The sequence below is a fragment of the Brachyhypopomus gauderio genome, chromosome 4, assembly GCF_052324685.1.
Source record: "Brachyhypopomus gauderio isolate BG-103 chromosome 4, BGAUD_0.2, whole genome shotgun sequence".
In the NCBI taxonomy this organism is placed as follows: Eukaryota; Metazoa; Chordata; class Actinopteri; order Gymnotiformes; family Hypopomidae; genus Brachyhypopomus; species Brachyhypopomus gauderio.
The window spans coordinates 23,172,288-23,191,401 of NC_135214.1; the positions used below are offsets into that span (position 1 = coordinate 23,172,288).

Genomic DNA, 19,114 nt, shown 5'->3' on the forward strand with positions numbered 1-19,114 from the left:
GGGCAGCGTGAAGATCGGCGACCTGGGCCTCGCCACGCTCAAAAGAGCCTCCTTCGCCAAGAGCGTGATCGGTGAGTCAGCCGCTGGCTCGGAGCGCTTTCGGGTCGGTTCTAGCGAGTTTTGGGCGGGGTGCGGGTCCTGTCGCGTGTGGCTGGTGCCGTGCGTCTCCGTGTTGGGCTCAGGTGTGGCGGATTCCCGCAGGCACGGGTGGGGGAAATGCCCCCGGCTGCCGTCCTCCCGGGCTTGCGCGGCATGCGCTCGGTCGCGCCCCGACACCCGCGGTTTGTTCAACCCTAGTTTCACCTGCTCCGAGGGATGTCAGCCGAGGAGTAAACAGCAGCCCCAAAATGATGTTCTGGAATGCAGCAGTAGCACAAAGTCTGTCTAAAGGTGGAGGTGGAGGTGGAGGTTGTTTGGTCCATACTAAAGGCTCATGCTGCACATTAAATTTCACATTAATAATACTCGTGTATTGCTGCAGTGTGTGCACGTTCTTGGAGACAAAAACTTAACCCGGAGCCTTTTAAACTTATTGCTGTATGTATTACATGCCTTTTAACAGAGCTAGTCCCATTCTGATAGGACATCACAACACCCGAATAGAAGGTGAACCATGGACCGTCGTGTAAAGCAGTCTGTCCGTGTCTGTCTGGTCTGTTTAGTCTACCCCCACAACCTGACTCTTTGACCTTTCACCCCTCTTCTCCCAGGCACACCGGAGTTCATGGCCCCGGAGATGTACGAGGAGCACTACGACGAGTCCGTGGACGTCTACGCCTTCGGCATGTGCATGCTGGAGATGGCCACGTCCGAGTACCCGTACTCCGAGTGCCAGAACGCCGCGCAGATCTACCGCAAAGTGACCAGCGTGAGTCTCGCCCTCCCCGCACACGCTCGGCGCAGTAACTCCGAGAGCCCCCGCCATCCGTTATTGGCTCCACGGCTCCACGCTGCCGCAGTGGGAGAAAATACGACTCTGTCACGGCGTCGGGCCTTAAAGGGCCGGCGCGCAATTTCCGTAAGGGCCCCGGGGAAGTGCGGGGGGGCTGCGAGCAGGACTTGGCAGCGTCCCGCATCAGAGTGTCTCGACGAGAGCAGAACGGGCAGGCAGCCGTGTTGGGAAGCTCGATCGGTGCATTTTAGTCCTGCAGTTTTCAGACCGCAGATCCAGCCTGCCTGCTACTCAGGCTGGGGAGATTAACCATGGCAGTCATGTGACTGACTGTTTACCTTCACGAGCAACGTTGTGATTGGTGCAGGATGAAATACAACCAACAGTAGTCACCGTCCTGCTCCAACTGTAGTGGGTGCAGTAAAGTGATGGTGAGATGGCACTAATGTGACCGACGTGGGCAGTTGTACAAGACGGGTTGCAACATGCAGCAACATTTGCCAAGGTGTGTGTGTGTGTGTGTGTGTGTGTGTGTGTGTGTGTGTGTGTGTGTGTGTGTGTGTGTGTGTGTGTGTGTGTGTGTGTGTGTGTGTGTGTGTGCCAGACAGGCTCAGTAAGGCTGTGCTAGGGGGAGTACTGCAGTGTCAGCAGGGCTAGTCATTATAGACACACACACGCACTTATAATCTTGTAGAGAAAACCCATTGACTTCCATTCCATTCAGTGCCTCTAAAGTACCTATTCTCTCACTTTTGTGTGTGTGTGTGCGCGCTTGCCCATTTTGTGTGTGTGTGTGCGTGCGCGCGCTGCTCGTGGTATAATTCTTAGATTCCCGTTGACACTTAACGTTACACAGACACCAGACACAGCCAGAATTCCTCTGTTTACAGCTTACATGTTTGTTGACGTTTTTGTGCTTTGCTTAATAGACGGTTACTTAGCTAATTAACGGTGCCGGCGTATCTGAGCTGGAGTTAGCTTTGTTGTGCTGCAGTGGTGCGTTGCTGGGCCTGTGGAACTCGCAGCAACACCCAGCAGTGTAGATGCCACACATGCATGTGGTGAGATGCCAGTGGTGCGGTTGGCCGATCCCTCACTCTGTGTGTGTGTGTGTGTGTGTGTGTGTGTGTGTGTGTGTGTGTGTGTGTGTGTGTGTGTGTGTGTGTGTGTGCACGCGCGCACACATCGAGCTGTTTGATTTAAGTAAAGTGTTTGGCTACTGCAGCTCTGTTTGAGTGGGGCGGAGTGTGGATGGTTATGGATTTTGGCAAGCGGGCCCAACCTGCGAAAGAGCTGCATCACCTGTCCTGGCCTCTAATCCCCCCCATACACACTTACCCAGTCTAACCCCACTCACCCCCCCCCCCCCCCCCCCCCCCTACACACTTAACCGGTCTAACCCCACTCACCCCCCCATACACACTTACCCAGTCTAACCCCACTCACCCCCCCCCCCCACACACTTAACCGGTCTAACCCCACTCACCCCCCCATACACACTTACCCAGTCTAACCCCACTCACCCCCCCCCCATACACACTTACCCAGTCTAACCCCACTCACCCCCCCCCCCCATACACACTTACCCAGTCTAACCCCACTCACCCCCCCCATACACACTTACCCAGTCTAACCCCACTCACCCCCCCCCCCCATACACACTTACCCAGTCTAACCCCACTCACCCCCCCCCATACACACTTAACCAGTCTAATCCCACTCACCCCCCCCATACGCACTTACCCAGTCTAATCCCACTCACCCCCCCATACGCACTTACCCAGTCTAACCCCACTCACCCCCCCCCATACGCACTTACCCAGTCTAACCCCACTCACCCCCCCCCATACGCACTTACCCAGTCTAATCCCACTCACCCCCCCCATACACACTTACCCAGTCTAACCCCACTCACCCCCCCCCCCCCCATACGCACTTACCCAGTCTAACCCCACTCACCCCCCCATACGCACTTAACCAGTCTAACCCCACTCACCCCCCCCCCCCCCCCCCCCTACGCACTTACCCAGTCTAACCCCACTCACCCCCTCATACACTTACCCAGTCTAACCCCACTCACCCCCCCATATACACTTACCCGGTCTAATCCCGCTCACCCCCCATACGCACTTACCCAGTCTAACCCCACTCACCCCCCATACGCACTTACCCAGTCTAACCCCACTCACCCCCCCCATACGCACTTACCCAGTCTAACCCCACTCACCCCCCCATACACACTTACCCAGTCTAATCCCACTCACCCCCCCATACGCACTTACCCAGTCTAATCCCACTCACCCCCCCATACGCACTTACCCAGTCTAACCCCACTCACCCCCCCATACGCACTTAACCAGTCTAATCCCACTCACCCCCCCCCCCCCCCCCCCCCCATACACACTTACCCAGTCTAACCCCACTCACCCCCCCCATACACACTTACCCAGTCTAACCCCACTCACCCCCCTCATATACACTTACCCGGTCTAATCCCACTCACCCCCCCATACGCACTTAACCAGTCTCCCCTCTCTCTTCCTCTCTCTCTCTTCCTCTCTCTCACCCTCTCTCATATTCTGCCTCTCATAGTCTCCTCTTTCTGTGCTGCTTTTCTCGTATGCTCATTTATGAGTGTCCCCATATACCGTGCGTGTCTTCTTTTCACCCTCTGTGTTTCTCTGAAGGGAATGGTGAGGGCGTTCTGCACAGTACAACAGGACCATTAATATCGGACCCCTCCCTGTCTTTGGCTGAGATGAGGTCTCATGTGTGGGTCCTTCAGAGTGCCTGTCTGAGTTTGGCACTTATCAGATGCAATCAGGTTCAGTCTGGTTTTCCTGTAAGATGTCCAAGTTAAGGATTCTTAACGGCAGTTTGGTTTGTCGGTATTGTTTTGGTGTTGTGCATGGTCCAGATTGTTTTCACATTTTAATCTAAGTGACCTAAATAAAAGGCATACATTTTATTTTTCAGCTGGTGGTAACCAGGATAAACTGCATAAACAGAATTAATTCTGTAATGTTATGCACAAGGCTCACAGACTCGAGACCAAGAGCAGTAACAAATTAACTTTGTGTTGATGGAGTGTGTGTGTGTGTGTGTGTGTGTGTGTGTGTGTGTGTGTGTGTGTGTATATATACACAAAGTTATCCGTGGAGCAGAGATTTGCAAAAAGAAAAATCAAGCCAGTTGTTGAAAGGGGGTGTGGTTCAGAGCCTGTTCCTGCCTTTCACCTGTGGACCCCAAACCACTCCGCCCTTCCCAGGTGTATTCTGCTAGTACAAGACCTTTCCAGACTTTAGAGCGTAGAAAATAAACAATCTCCAGTGTCGTTTTCCTGCACTTCAGTGCAAAATTCTGCTATTTGTATAGTGTGCAATTTAGCGCAGGTTCACACGGCAGCGGCTTCTGTTTAAATGAGTTGTGGAGGAACCCCCTGCTATCACCTCCCGTCATCGTGCTCTCCTCCTCTCCTCCCCTCTCTCCTCTCCTCCCCTCTCTCCCTGCTCTCTCTTTCCCAGGGGGTGAAGCCTGCCAGCTATCACAAGGTCACGGACCCCGAGGTGAAGGAGATCATTGGAGAATGTATCTGTCAGAATAAGGAGGAGCGGTGAGTGGAGCCTCCTCATTGGTGGCTGTGTGGGAGGGGGCGTGGCCATGGACACACACACACACACACACACACCTTTGGCGAGCCGGTAGACGATGGGTGCTCTTACCCATTCTGCTCCATTACCTGCCCCTTGTGTAGACACCCTGACCCAGTGAGAGAGGTTATTGTTCTCATTTCAGCCACACTGTATCCTTGCACCTTTATTCTGGATGGACATACACAGACCTTATTGTTAGATTAGGTCGTATTCGCCCTGTATTGTTTCCTGACTCTTAATTATGGCTTTTGTATGAGTGAGATAAGTGCCAACTGTGTGTGTTTTTGTAAGGCCCCTCTGTGTTATCCAGTCGTTAAGTAAAGAGCATCGTTAGTAATGTGTTCATCACAACCAGAAAAGAAAGACGGATTATTTCTAAGTGATCACTGCTGATATGACATTTGGTACAAAAGTACCTCAGATTTCAGAGCTGCTAGATCTCAAAGTTTACATTTTCAGATTCGTACCCAAGTTCTTGCATGATGTTTTTAGGAGTTGATTCACCTTTTAACCTGGAAGAGGTTGTTTGGATGCTCTAAGGCAGTGTTCCCAACACCTGATGTATCCCTGTATTATACATTTAAATGTTGTCTGCAACATTCAAAACCAATTAGGGCCTGATCAGCTGATTTATTGGGTACATTGGGAGAATTGGGGAAATATCGCTGTGTACTACCCAGGATAATTATTTTATGAGCGCCAATCACTAGGCTAGCATCATCTTTGTGCCCCTGTGACACGCCCCCTCTCCCCCCTCACCAGCTATTCCATAAAAGACCTCCTGAACCACGCCTTCTTCGCCGAGGACACGGGTGTGCGGGTGGAGCTGGCCGAGGAGGACGACGGCAGGAAGGCCTCCATCGCGCTCAAGCTGTGGGTGGAGGACCCGCGAAAGCTGAAGGGCAAATACAAGGACGGTGGCGCCATAGAGTTCACCTTCGACCTGCAGAAGGAGGTGCCCGAGGGCGTGGCCCAGGAGATGGTGAGTGTCGCTCTGCTCCACGCGGTGGATGTGAGCGGGACCCGCAGGGCCGGCCGACCCGACCCGACCCTCAGCGCTCGGCAGTGTTACGCTCTCCCGGCTCCCAGCACGTCTTAGCCAGGCTTCACTGGTTTTACTGGGCTCCGGGCCTCTGTGTTGGGCTGCAGGAGAGACGTGGGGACGGGTTCTGAAGTGGTGTGGTTGTGTGTGAGCACTCTCCACATTCTGGTGAGCAGGATTCCTCTGGCCCCTGGCCCTGCTGTGAGGACCGGGGCCATCTCGTCCTGACTACGTCCAGTCTGTGGAGAAACGCCTCTCCTCTAAGAGTCCTGCTGCTGTTCCGTCCTCACTCCTCCTACTTTAAACGTGTTACATTGTTGTGTCCTGAAATTATCTAGTCGATCTCAATCGGAAATTGTGGCAATGTAGTCATGACACGACCTGTAATTTAAGTGTTTATATTTAATTTAAACTTACTGTACTAGCTGAGATCTATATTCATACTTGGCAAGGTGTTAATTGGCGTAGGAGGACGAAATACAAGTGCTCTGTGTCTTAAACATGTTCGAACAATATAAAATGGGGGAGAAAGTGAAAATGTGGAATGTAATCGAGGTTTATCTTGGTTCTCCAGAAAACAAGTCCAAAAGTAGAAACCAGATAAAAAACAAAGGGCACTGGAGCAGGAGTGCGTGCGTTTGTGCGTGCGTTTGTGTGTGTGTGTGTGTGTGTGTGTGTGTGTGTGTGTGTGTGTGTGTGTGTGTGTGTGTGGCATGTGTACACGCTAAATAAACAATGATTCCCTTTTTTCAAGGTAAACACTGTTCAGTGCCCAGGCCTGTTAAAATCAGATCAGTGTCCTTTCCTAAAGCCCTTAATGACAGCTGTCCTGGCTCACAGTGCTCCAAGTGGAAAATCCACTAGATTTTGTGTGTGTGTGTGTGTGTGTGTGTGTGTGTGTGTGTGTGTTCGTGCTGTTGAAAGTTTGTACTTTCCCCTCGCCACTTCCTGATCACAGTCTGTACAAACATCACCCGCAGTCCCGTGCCCATGCGATGGTCCATCTGGCCCCGCACTGGGTGCAGGACCCCTCCGTGCAGTTTGAGGCAGTCTCTGCGTGAGCCTGCATCAGCTCGTCGGCTAATTATCGCTCCCTCCACGAGCTGCGCCAGGGCGTTCACGGGTCGAGTCCTTCCCCCACGGATGAGATCAAGAGCTGCGCTGTTCACACATCAGGGACTTCTGTAAGCTGCTCACGAGCATAATTAGAAGCGTTCGGGGCAGTTCACCGCTGAAACTTTGGCCCTCATTAAGCACTACATGCAGGTTTCACGATGGGCCTTCTTTGCCGAGCTCGCTGGCAGCAGTAAGTGCTGTGCGTTGCCTGAAGGACCTGAGCTTGCTTTGTAAGCTAGATGCATCTTAGGAGGCGTCGGTGTGACGAGTGGGTGTCCGCCCATTTGCTTTGATGTTTGTGTGCGTGCGCGAGTGTTGAGTAGTGCATCATGGCTCTATTGTAGGGTCGTATAAGATTGTGATGTTTGCGTTTGGTCTCTCTCGTTTCATCAGCTCTGTCCTTCCGTTCTTTCGTTGCTCAGAAATGCGTGCCGGCTCCATCGTGTGTTCTCCGCTTCCTGTCAGGTGGACTCGGGCTTCTTCCACGAGAGCGACGCGAAGATCGTAGCCAAGTCCATCCGGGACCGGGTGGCGCTGATAAAGTGGCGGCGGGAGCGCACGCCGCCGTCGGCCACGCAGACCGTCGCGGCTCCACCCACGAACGCCCAAGCCACGCCCACCCTGGGAGACGGCGCCGCCCCCCCTGAGGCAGAGGAGGCCGAGGCAGAGCAGCACGGCCACCTTAGCCAGCTGAGCAGCAGGACTACGTCTGTTACGTGTGAGTATGAGGGTGTGTGCACACACACACGTGTAAAAATGAAAAGAGCCTGTAATGAATATACATGACGAGGCGTGTGGGGTGTGTGTGTGTGTGTGTGTGTGTGTGTTTCACCATCTCCCTCTAGCTGATAGCGGCACGGGCTCCACCGTTTACTCCGACTCCCACAGCAGCAGCCTGCACAGTGTCATATACCAGTCTCTGCAGGAACCTGTCTCCACGGCAACACAGCAGGTCCGTATCTTTGCAACCGCACGAACGCACGCCAGGACAAGAAAGTTGTGCAGCACGTTGCCTCGTCTGTCTGGTGTGTTGAGCTGTTGTCCTCATAAATGTTCTTGTCGATATGCTTGTCGCACACCTGCCATTGCACACCACACACCACAGAACGATTTTTTATTTTTTTTCGTTTGGGTTTTGTTTTCTTTCGCTTCACATAACATGGACGTGTGGTTGTTTTTGTTTCTTGTGTGTTTGTCCCTTGCTTGCTTTGTGTTAGCGTCATGCTAGTGCCCTACTTTCCACACCTCGTGATGATGTTTTGGAAGAGCAGTGTTGCTCCCATTGGGCGGGACCCGTGGCAGGCACACGCGCCCGGAGCAGTTCTGTGACTGAAACGCGAATGAAACGCCCACGCGTCCACTCGTTCTCCCGGCCAGAAAGTCCTGGCCGCGCCCGCCTGTTATCCCAGTCAGAGTTGAAGGTTGAAGAGCACGATCGTTGTTCCGCTCGGAGAACTCTGCTCCCCCCACCGCCACTCGAGATTCGTCGCCACAGCGACTCGTCGGGAGGGCCGCCCGGCGAGCTGGAGTGGGACCAGTCGGCAGCTGGCGAGCCGTTTGGGCCTCAGTTTTCTCTCAGCCCCACCCTGTACAGCCCGCTCCCCCAGTACCAGGTCTACCCCACCATCTTTTCACTGCCCAGCCTGTGTGGCGCCGTCCCGTCTCTGGGCAAACGCTCGCCTCCTTCTGAAGCACGGCCAAAGATCTGCAGACACAGGCGTTCCTTCAGCGAAACCACCTGCCTGTCGGAGCTCAATAGGTCTCTGCAGAACATCACTGGTCACAAACATGCCCCAACTCCCCAACTAAGAGTCCCAGCAGTGCTGAAGGAAGCGGTGTTGTACCAGCCCTCCCACGACTATGACGACGAGAGAGGGTCGGGCACCAAGCTACAGCCCCACCCAGCACTGCAACGCCGGGCGAGTTTTTGCGTGGACGACCACGCCCTGCTCTACATGGTATGTCCGAGAGCTTGCCTGCTCTGCTGTGTGCCAGGCTGTAGGGGGCGCCGTGCGTCTGAGGACGAACCTTTCTTCTGTTGTTTTTGGAGTTGGCCTCTTTCTCGTACGCTTCTCTGCCTTCCACGTCTCTCTGTCGCCTCCTGGTGCTATTTGGGAAGACTGGTGCTAATTTTACTCTCATTAACGCAAAGTCGAAGAGATCGCTTCGGTTTCCAGCTAGGGTGTCCACGCTGGGCTCACGCTGCCGGTGACTCCACCCTGAGCTATGCCCTGTGCCATGGTTTAACACGCAAGGCAACTTTCTCATGGCGAATAACCAATGGATATCTTTTCCTTTTAAATGCCACAATTTGAGCTACCAATTGCTTCGCCGTTGTTTGAAGATGCTTACCAGGCTTATCTTGAGCTTTGCTTAATTAATTAGTTTTTTTGTTTATATTTGTATTTGTACACAAGTGGGGTTTTCCTTTATTTTATACAATGTAGTTTGATCAATATATTTGAAGGCCAGCTAAACTGAGCCTTGGGAAGGAACATTTATTTAAACACTGTTTGGTGTGAGATTAGTGAGAAATGGAGCTCTCATTACTACTCTTCTGTCCTACAGACCAGCGCTCTGGGTTTCCAGAGCCAGCCGGTGTCTGCCTCTGCCCTGCAGATGCCAGCCCACCTGCTGCATTCTTCCCACAGCTACTCTGCCATGAGCCCTTCTGTAGCCCCTGTAGCCACACCCGCACAGTCTGCATATGCACCTGCAGGCCAGCCTCTGCAGCACCACGGCTACCCTTCTGCCCCACTGCTGTCCGGTGCGCAGACCCACCCTCTTGCAGGATGGCAGGCGGACGCGCACCCCCCCGCCCCCGCACACGGCTACCACCCCATGCCCCTACCGCACGCAGCCGCTGCCAGGCTGAGTCCCGTTCCGTTCGTCCCAGCGGCCACGGCCGCCAGGCTGAGTCCCGTTCCGTTCGTCCCAGCGGCCACGGCCGCCAGGCTGAGTCCCGTTCCGATCGTGCCACTGGCCACGGCCAGCAGACTGAGTCCCGTTCCGAATGTACTGCCTCCGGCAAACACGGGCGAGAGCCACGAACCTGCTCAGAGTGCATCGCTGCAGGCAGCGAATCCACTCCCACCACATCCGGGTCACAGGACCCCTGATGCACCTGGACAACAGGTGAGTTAAGTCTACCGTTGTTTCAAGGGTCAAGGGTTTCATTGCCCAGGGAGCAATAGGAAAACTCTTACTTTGATCTAGAACTGAGCTGATGATCAGAAGTCGGTGTCTGGCTGTGTACGCAACTGTGTAAGGGACAGACAAATAGTAAAGACGAGAGCATGGCGGTATCCCTCCGATTCTGCATAGAGGTTTGTGGTGCATCCTGGGAATGCTTTTGGCCTGACGCTTGGTATTTTGATGCTGTGGTATCCGGACCCAGGTCCAGAATGGAAGGGCACTTTGTGGCTGGTTTGCGTCTGGCATGATCAATTGGGCTTCATCACACCTTTTTGTGCATGTGTGTGTGTGTGTGTGTGTTAATGAAGATTAGCAAGCTTCCAGTCCCCTGTTCTGCAGTACCAGTGAACAAACTAACATGTTATAATAGGCTGCTACTTGACGGCAGCAGCGTGCAAGACAGCCTGCAGCTGTAAAGTGGATTTCTCCAAATAACCAGAGTTCTTCCTGGACAGCACAATGTGGACAAAGTGCTTTATTGCAGTTCTATAGTTCCAAGCTGTGAAATGTGATGCACTGCGAGGAGGGGGGGGGTTCAGTACCATGTTGGTCCACCTTCAGTGGCAGCAAAGGTCCTGGGAGCTTCCAGGTTTTGATGGTGTTCGGAACTTCAAGTCCAGCAAGGTTGCACGTTCCCGTAGTGGTGGCTACGTTTCGCTTGATTGCTCCTTGAAGCATGGTGATTCTGGATCTGTGGCGTGTCTAGCGTGGCTATTGAGCGTGTTCGTGTCTCTGAACGCTGAATGTATGCTGTTGCACCAGTGTTAAGGGACCAAGTGTTAAGGGACACATTGCTGGATGATTGCACCCAAAATATTACATTCTCGCCAACACCCTGTACGCTTGTAACAAGGCATGTCCCCATTACCACATCACTGCCGAGTTCACTTTTTGTCTGTTCATATGCAAAGTGACATGGAGTATTATGAAGACTACTGTGCTAGTCATCTGTTATGCAAATGCTGATATATATATATATATATAATTTTACGCATCACTTTTCTGAAACATGAGACAGGCAGTGATGCTCAGAGAATGTGGATTACACATATGTTACAATATTAGAGCTCAGGTCATCTGAAATGTGCAACGCTGCCTCTCCCCATCCGTGTGAGAGGATGCGGGGTTTTGACGGGGCGCCCGCTGTCCTGCGCAGGGTCGGGTTTGGCCTTTCCTAACGCCACTGATACAGCTCATGACGCGCTCGCTAATGAACTGAACAGTTGGATCAGGCATGCTGGAACAGGAACAAACCCAGACCTGCGCAGGGCGGTGCAGCCCCCCGGCACTGGAGGTGAGAAGCTCTGACACATTCTGGGACACACGATGGAAGGCAGATCCCAGAACAGCTATGACTCACGTCTTAGGATCTTTAAAACTTGCTGAGGGTTTTTTTCTTCTTCTTCTTCTTCTCATCTGCAATAAGGCACCAGCACATTCAATGCTAGCTTTTAAATAAGAGCATGAAATAAATAGCGAGGGATTTGTACTTTTGCATATCCATCTACCACTGTTTGCACTTGTACAGCATGCAAATTTAGTGCAGTCAGTGCAGGTGATCGGGGTGATCTTCCAAAGCCCACAGACAGAGCGTTTATGTAGGGTCAGGTGTTGGACCGCATACGTTATCCTGGGACTCACCTGCTGCACGTAGACGTTCGTTTGCAGGTAAGACTGGCCAGCATAGAGAACAGCGGCATCATGGGAGGAATCACCTGCTTCACTACAGGCTGAGGCACAAAATGTTACCAGTGCAGCACTGGGAGGCGCTGAAGGCTTTCAGATGGTCCATGGGGCTCTCCAAAGATCAGGAATCAACACATTTAAGCTGATGTGATCTCACAGTATCAGACACAAGGGCAGAGTTATCATGTGACTCTCGTGACAGTTTACCCTCTTTCTCATTTACTTTCAGCAGCAGTATTCTGTTGTATTCTACTGTTGTTAACCATCCTGTCTTGTCTGTTTCCTTTAATGCTTCGATCGCGCAGCACATCCTCCAATCGTTGGCCAGCTTGCCCACCCAGAGCACTCCTATTCAGCCGCCATTGGTCCAAGCGTCTGCCACTCAACAGCTGCCTCCACATTCATCTCAGCAGTCGGCTCACCTCACATGTGTAAGCCCCTCCTACAACACCTACTCGTGTTAATCCAGTAGTTATCTGCACTAGTTAGTTTAAGATTAGTTAGCTTAAGATTTTGGATTATACTTTTTTTTTTTTTTTACAGATTAAAGATTGTTGTTCTTTTTCAATTCTACACTGTTACGTTTGGTGATTAGGCAGTGTGTGTTTGTCTCCCACCCCAGGTGCCCTCACTGCACCCGTCTGCCGGAGCCCCTCCCCCTGGATATGACTCCTCCTCCACCTCGCTGCCCTGCCTCGCTCCACTCTGCCTCTCCGCCGGCCAGGCCCCGCCCACTGCGCCCTCCGTTTCCCCGGCGCCCTGCTCGCAGGTGGAGGGAGCGCTGCCAGCTCGTTACCCGCTGCTGCCCACCGTGCCCCCCCTCGCCACGCACGGTGCCCAGCCGCCACGTGCCGCCCCTGCCCTCACACCCGCGGCCCCCGCGGTGCAGGCTTACCACCAGAGCTCCGCCCTTGCCCAGCAGCAGAGCTCCGTGGCCACGCCCTCCCTCCTTACCCTCACTCAGACCACACCCCCTGTGCACCAAAACCTACCTCCCTCACCAAACCCCGCCTCCGTGTACATAGGACCTCCACTCTCCACCCAGGTTCCTCTTTCTCAGGTAGTGTGTGTGTGTGTGTGTGTGTGTGTGTGTGTGTGTGTGTGTGTGTGTGTGTGTGTGTGTGTGTGTGTGTGTGTGTGTGTGTGTGTGTGTCAGAATGTGAATTTAAACGCACCGTTATGGGATTCAAGATTGCAAAGGAGCGCAAAGTGTTTGTAACTGCAGTGTCTGTTGCCTTTATTCTTTATTTATCTTAGGAAATGCACTCGATTTAGATTCAGGAGGCATTCAGTGAACAAATGTTTTGGCTAATCAATAAGCCAAACATCATCCACATCAGGATCACGGCACCTCTCTGCAGGTTGGGCCTCCTCTGGGACTCCCAGTGCAGACGGGGCCATGAAGGAAGAGAGAGATGGAATTTACCCAGAGCCAAAACGTCACTCTGTGCAACTGCATTTGATATATGACTGGGCACTAACAGTCCATGGTGATGACTGGTATTTGCATGTCTTTTGGGACCCAGCTAAGCTTTTTTTTATTACTTTAGGGAGAATCTACTAGCAATAACCAGGCCCATGCTGCTCTTCCAATCCCAAACACCACCCAGCCGAGCTCCGCCCAGTACCTGCCACCTATCCACGCCCCACAGACCATCACGCCCTCCAGCCCCGCCTCTGTTTCTGTCCACGTCTCGCAGACAACGGTCACCGTGGCCTCGAGCGCCACCACCATGCCTATCCACCCCGCCCAGGCTGCCCCGGCCGCCCAGATGCCTCAGCCAGCCCCGCAACCTCCCCCGGTTGGCCGGCCCCCATCCCCAGGCACCCCGCCGGGTCCGGCCGCACCCGCAGACCTGGGCCAGGAGCTCAAGTCCTCTGCAGAAGACGCCGGCAGCATGACTCAGCACAAGCAGCCAGGCACTTGCGGGACTCCGCAGAGCCAGCAGTCTGTGGGCGGAGGGGGCGGAGTGGGCCAGCCACCCGCGGGAGTGTTGGCTGAGGTGAGGCAGAACCGTCGTCTGCTGTAGACGGAACAATAGGAATTTGTAATGGCATCCATGGTTTCCCTTGTTAAACAAGTGAATACTCTCCTCCCCCGAGGTAGAAGCTCGTGTTAATATTATTATTATTATTATTATTATTCATGTTTGGGGAGGTGTTGGTTCTAGAATAGTGCACACAAGTCTCAAGTGTTTCTCTTGATGACTCCTTTCTTGTCTCATCTGTGTCTCTCTCGCTCTCTCCTATTTGCTTGAAGGAGTCTGCACTCGATAAACAGACATCAGTGGCTGGATCAGCTTATGAAAGGTAGGATGTCTCTGTGACTTGTGATGGGGGGGCGGGGGGTGTGAGCAAAATTTTCATAGGCTGTTTATTTTGAAATGGCTAAATTCAAATCTGGGTTGTCAATCTGCGTGGCCTTTATTTTAAAACCCTGAGGCAGTAACATGAACTCTTTTCAGTGAGTTTTCTCAAACACAAAAGTTTACCAAATGCTACTTCAAAGTCTTCTTCCAAGGGGAAAAAAAATGTGGTCACATATATTCACGATTCAGAATACAACCTTTTTCGTTGAGGTTACCGTCAGTGTCGTCATTGCACCACCAGCCCAGACGAACAGATCACGTTAACACGAGCCTAAGTTGATCCTGCTATTGCCACAGTGTGACCTCGGACGCCCTGTCGGGGAAGGAGACGGGTGACTGCAACGAGGGGACGCACGGCGCGAGGAGTGAGATACGAGGGCGTAGACACCACCGCAAATCCTCTCGCACGCGCTCACGGCAGGAGAAGAGCGGCAAGCCCAGACTGAGCATGCTCAACGTGAGTCCGCGCCAACCGCCCAGGCCGAGGGCCTCTGCCTCTGTATCTGGGCGTGCTCAGTACGACTCCAGGCACAACTGAGCATGCTCAGATCTTTCACTCGACTCCTCTGTCCGGCCCACCAGGTGTGTAACACGGGCGACAAAATGGTGGAATGCCAGCTGGAGACCCACAATCACAAGATGGTGACCTTTAAGTTTGACCTGGATGGAGATGCCCCAGAGGAGATCGCCACGTACATGGTGAGCGTCTGCCCAGCCGCGCCCGCCGTCCTTCCTCTTGTCTCCTCTCTCTTCGTCTCCTTCCTCTTCGTCGGTTTGCCCTGGTTCTCTTTATGCAGGCACCTTCTCCGACGACACTCTCACGGCTTATCAATTATAACCGAGCCCGTCATGTCAAGTTTGTTGCCGAGCTGATCTGCTAGTAGCTGTGTGCCGCCACTCCCACCCGATTCCCCCACCCACTTCAGAGGGTGTTGAGTTTTGGAGAGCTTCAGAAGAGAGACACCTCACTTTCCTTCTCTCACTTCTTTCGTTGGGGCTCCACTCAGCGAGCTGCCGTCTGGCTCTTGTCCCAGTCTGGCTCTGGTCCCAGTCCCCTCCGTCCCAGTCTGGTTTGCCTCCCGTTCCCCGTCCCTGCATTATGAGAGTGGCTCTCTCGTGTAGCTTTAAGTCTCTCTCCCCGTGCTGCCTCCCTCTCTCTCTCCTCTCTGCCTCCCTCTCTCTCTCCTCTCTGCCTCCCTCTCTCTCTCCTCTCTGCCTCTACTCCCACCAACCCCGAACCTCTGCAATGCAGCAGCACAAGACAAGCTCCCCCTTTGCAATTATCTCCGTCATGTAATATTTGTTTGTTCACACACACACATATATATAAACACACACACAAACATATCATACACACCAATTTCAACAATTAAAAAATGCGTGTGACGTGTAGAGCCTGCCATTATCCCTACCAAAATGGCCCCAAACAGTGTTCTCCTGTGTGTGTCTCTGCTAGGTTGACAACGACTTCATCCTGCTGCTGGAGAGGGAGATGTTCATCGAGCAGCTGAAGGACATCGTGGAGAAGGCAGAGGACATCTTGAGTGAAGAGGCTGAGGGCGAGATGGGCTCGGACCAGCACCCGCTGCCCCGCCTCAGCCCCATCACTGGCGCCTCTGGCCCGGAGGTGAGCCCCACCTGCCCTGGGGGGCGTTTAGTAGCAGCTCTTTAAATCCAGCACCTTCAGTTCACTGGCACGTTTGAGAAAAGAAAGAAAACCAAACGCTGCCTGCATTTAGGTTCAGAACCATGTCCACCCCTGAAATGAATTCCAGAATTCAGTACAATACACACAACTGTTACTATGTCTGCACAAGATATAAAATCTTATCTATACCCTATCTAACCATCTCCTGGATTCCTGAGGCGTTTTCATAAAGGTTCTACCAGTGCCTGAGACCAATCATTTGCCTTGAAGCGCGATTTATCACTTAAACGTCTGACGAATGGCATTTGCGATTTCCTCCCCCCATTAAAGATTAAAGATTCATCTCTTTTTGAAGTGTGGTTATTAAGCCGTCCCCGGGGCGTGCTTTCCTCATGGACAGGAAGAGAGTGCTGAGCATGCAAACTACGACAGGCACGAGCCACTAATGCGTTCCCCGTAATGGGCAGAACGTACGAACCAGTGCACCTATGATGAGGCCGTTTCTCCAGTGAGCCGTCCTTCCCGAACAAGTCTGCTGTGCGAAACGAACATTTTAATAAATCGAATTTGCACAGAGTGCAAAGTCACAAAAAAAAAAAGTTGTGTTGCTCCAAGTATCATATCTAAATAGATAGAATTCTGCAGAAATGGGCATGAAATGTGTGGTCAATGTAACTGTTTTTGTTGCAGGGAACAAAGCTTCAACAAACTCCATCTAACCAGCTAGTCTACCAACAAAACGGTAAGATACCATTGATGTTTGTGGCATGTGGAAAAAATTTTGCGTTTTCAGGTGTTTTAGTCTCTGAATGGGATCGTTTTGTTCACGTGTGTTGGCTAGCCTCTGGCTGGCTGTCTAGAAATCACACGCGGTGTAGTTTGTATGAGGACGTACAGTGCACAGTTGTAAGGGAAGGACTACGAGCACAGGAAATGAAGCGGTTTGGCGTCGACGGCCGTTGGGTCACCGCCTGTGCACCGACGAAGTGTTGAGGTGCAACCGTTTAATAGGCTGTGGGCTTCTGAAAGTGCTGGGTTCAAGCAAGGGTGTGCCACAGAAGACGGATTCTTCCAAAGGATCTACATGTTACAAAAGCTGCTTTTTTCTTCATTTCGTGTGTCTGCGTGTGTTTTGTGTATGTGTCTCTCTCAGTTCTCCACACCGGCAAGCGCTGGTTCATTATCTGCCCTGTCGCTGAGACGGCCACAGACAGTGGGGAAGACACCGTCACAGCCAAAGGTATACGCTCGTACATCTGCCCTCCAATATGTGCACACGAGTCGTCCCAAGTGTCACAGTGCTGCCGTTGCGTAACCGCTCGGTGAGTCACTGGCTTCTAAATTTGCTCCTGCTAGAGAAGGGTTATGAGAGATGGGCGAGATTATGGCAGTCATATTGCTCCATGATATAAATTGTGGTATGGTTTCTCATATGATAAAAGCACACAGGTGAATGGTCTCTTATGAGACTGGATGAAGAGTGCATGCAGTGTTTTGACAAATTATCCACAGACCAATGTTTAAACATCTATGGTTGGCTAGGATTCACACGGCATGTTAAAATGAGCGTTTCTTCAAGGGCTTGCCGACATATTGCAACCTTGCAATATCAGTGTAGGAGTTGCCAGTAATATGATCGTAATTAACTGTTTTGTCTTTCATGTATTTTATGTATGATTTAAGATTGTTGAATTGTTTCTCTCTCCCTTTCTGAGCTGCAGATTCAGAGGTTCCTTCAGAGGCTCAGACGCAAGATGCCAATGTGGGCGGGGCCAGAACTCTGCAGAAACCCCCGTCGCTGTCCAAACCCTCCCTCTGTGCCACGGAATGCACTCAGTCAGCAGACGATCCACATACCGGTCACTTAGCAGCAGTCTCCATGGTTGCAGACATCCCGTGCTGTCCCATTGTCCCTCCTATTTCCCAGGATGCCAGCGTTCAAAAAACCGCAGCCCCCCACCAGCCGGCTCGCCATGACTCCAGCCCCCTCACAGACACGCCCCCAGCCCTGGCCCAGCCAGTAGTGCTCCAGCAACCATTTTCTACACCCATTCCTCCACCTGCTGTCAGCGGGACGCAATCCCAGCCTCAAAGCCCGGGCCATCAGACACAACAAGCCCCTCCCTTTACATCAGGGCCTACCTCATCACAGGTACATCCAGGGGGTGGGCCAGGGGAGTCTGATGGGGAGGGGCCTCCCAGACTGGAGTTTACTGATAGGACAATAAAGACGCTCGATGAGAAACTTAGGAACCTTTTGTATCAGGAGTACAACCCCTCACAGTCTACGAGCTCAGCGTCTGATCCTCCAGGCTCACCCTCAGTGTCAGACAGCCAAGGCAGCGATGGTGCACCCAGAAAAACAGAGATGCTGGTAAAACTACATTTCCCAGCATCCACTTTACAGTTAATAGCGTTAGATAGCTCCTTGACCAAGCAGCGTTTATATTTTCATTCCCATTTACAGTCGTGTACATTAGGGGTGTGTTTAAAAAATAGATTTTTTGATTCAAATCGATCTTCATTTGAATGATTTGATATCGATTTATTAAACCTGAGATCGATCCTTAGAATTGGCCAATTTTCCCCACATGTGTACCGTTTTAACGTCTCTCGTTTTATCTCGCGTGACGTGCTTTAATTCCACCTTGTTTAGGTGTATGAACCCTGCAAACATGACTTTGTTCATTGCGCTGAAGCGCGGCGCGAGCGAAGTTACAAAATTCGAGAGGTGCACGAGCTCGCGAAGCGACAGGGCACGGGCGGAGCCACCGCGATTACGTCGTTTTCGGCATGCGGACCCTCACGCCGGTCGCAACGCATAAAGCTGTGAAGTTCTCTCAACAGCTGACAATATTGTTACTGCACAAGGAGTAGGAGCTGTCTCACTCGTCAACATGTTGATCAGCTCATTTTCTTGCAGAAAAATTTGACAATCTCCAAGATGTCAGAAAGCAGTCATGAATAAATCTTAGTTTTTGGACCTTAATGTTTACAATATTAAGAACTATGTTCATAAATGTTTTTGTTACATGTAAAAAAAAACAAACTTAATTTGCACTTTAAAAGGCTGTTCAAAACCGCTTTCAATGCATTTTCTGGTAAAGGAGCTATGTGTGCATTAATTGATATAAAAAAAAGAATGTAACTGTTGTTCACAGTATAAACACTAATCTTAATACATTTTAATAAAATTTGAGTGTTCCTTGTATCATTACAACATTTCACATTCAAATTACACTTTTTATTGTAACTGAAATTTCCCTATAAGAATCGATATTGAATCGGATCGAACTGAATCGAAAATCGAATTGAATCGGGACCTTGTGAATCGGAATCGAATCGAACTGGGAAATCAATAGTGATACCCACCCCTAGTGTACATGTGTTGATGCATGTTAGCCTTCTTTAGGCAGAGATGTTAAATACTGTCTTCAACTGAGTACATTGGAGTGACTTGTGTAATTTGTTAAATCAGACTTAAATGTATCTACATCCCGAGGACAATGTTTT

General features: G+C 51.7%; 1 protein-coding gene across 5 annotated transcripts in view; it reads left to right on the forward strand.

Moving 5' to 3' along the window:
• The window catches only part of LOC143512597 (serine/threonine-protein kinase WNK2), a 43,706-nt gene that overhangs the window by 14,035 nt on the left and 10,557 nt on the right, over positions 1–19,114 (forward strand). For 3 of the 5 annotated variants that reach the window (XM_077003122.1, XM_077003123.1, XM_077003124.1), the window contains exons 4-21: positions 1–71; positions 711–868; positions 4,417–4,505; positions 5,308–5,527; positions 7,169–7,421; positions 7,549–7,655; positions 7,921–8,661; positions 9,272–9,838; positions 11,890–12,015; positions 12,207–12,644; positions 13,135–13,587; positions 13,845–13,894; positions 14,251–14,410; positions 14,536–14,652; positions 15,410–15,580; positions 16,292–16,343; positions 16,755–16,841; positions 17,323–17,975. The exon at positions 1–71 is cut by the window's left edge and continues 150 nt beyond it. In XM_077003122.1, the coding sequence (XP_076859237.1) occupies positions 1–71; positions 711–868; positions 4,417–4,505; positions 5,308–5,527; positions 7,169–7,421; positions 7,549–7,655; positions 7,921–8,661; positions 9,272–9,838; positions 11,890–12,015; positions 12,207–12,644; positions 13,135–13,587; positions 13,845–13,894; positions 14,251–14,410; positions 14,536–14,652; positions 15,410–15,580; positions 16,292–16,343; positions 16,755–16,841; positions 17,323–17,975 (4,513 nt within the window). The remainder of the gene's footprint in view (positions 72–710; positions 869–4,416; positions 4,506–5,307; positions 5,528–7,168; positions 7,422–7,548; positions 7,656–7,920; positions 8,662–9,271; positions 9,839–11,889; positions 12,016–12,206; positions 12,645–13,134; positions 13,588–13,844; positions 13,895–14,250; positions 14,411–14,535; positions 14,653–15,409; positions 15,581–16,291; positions 16,344–16,754; positions 16,842–17,322; positions 17,976–19,114) is intronic. The other 2 variants (XM_077003125.1, XM_077003126.1) reach the window with 2 other exon arrangements.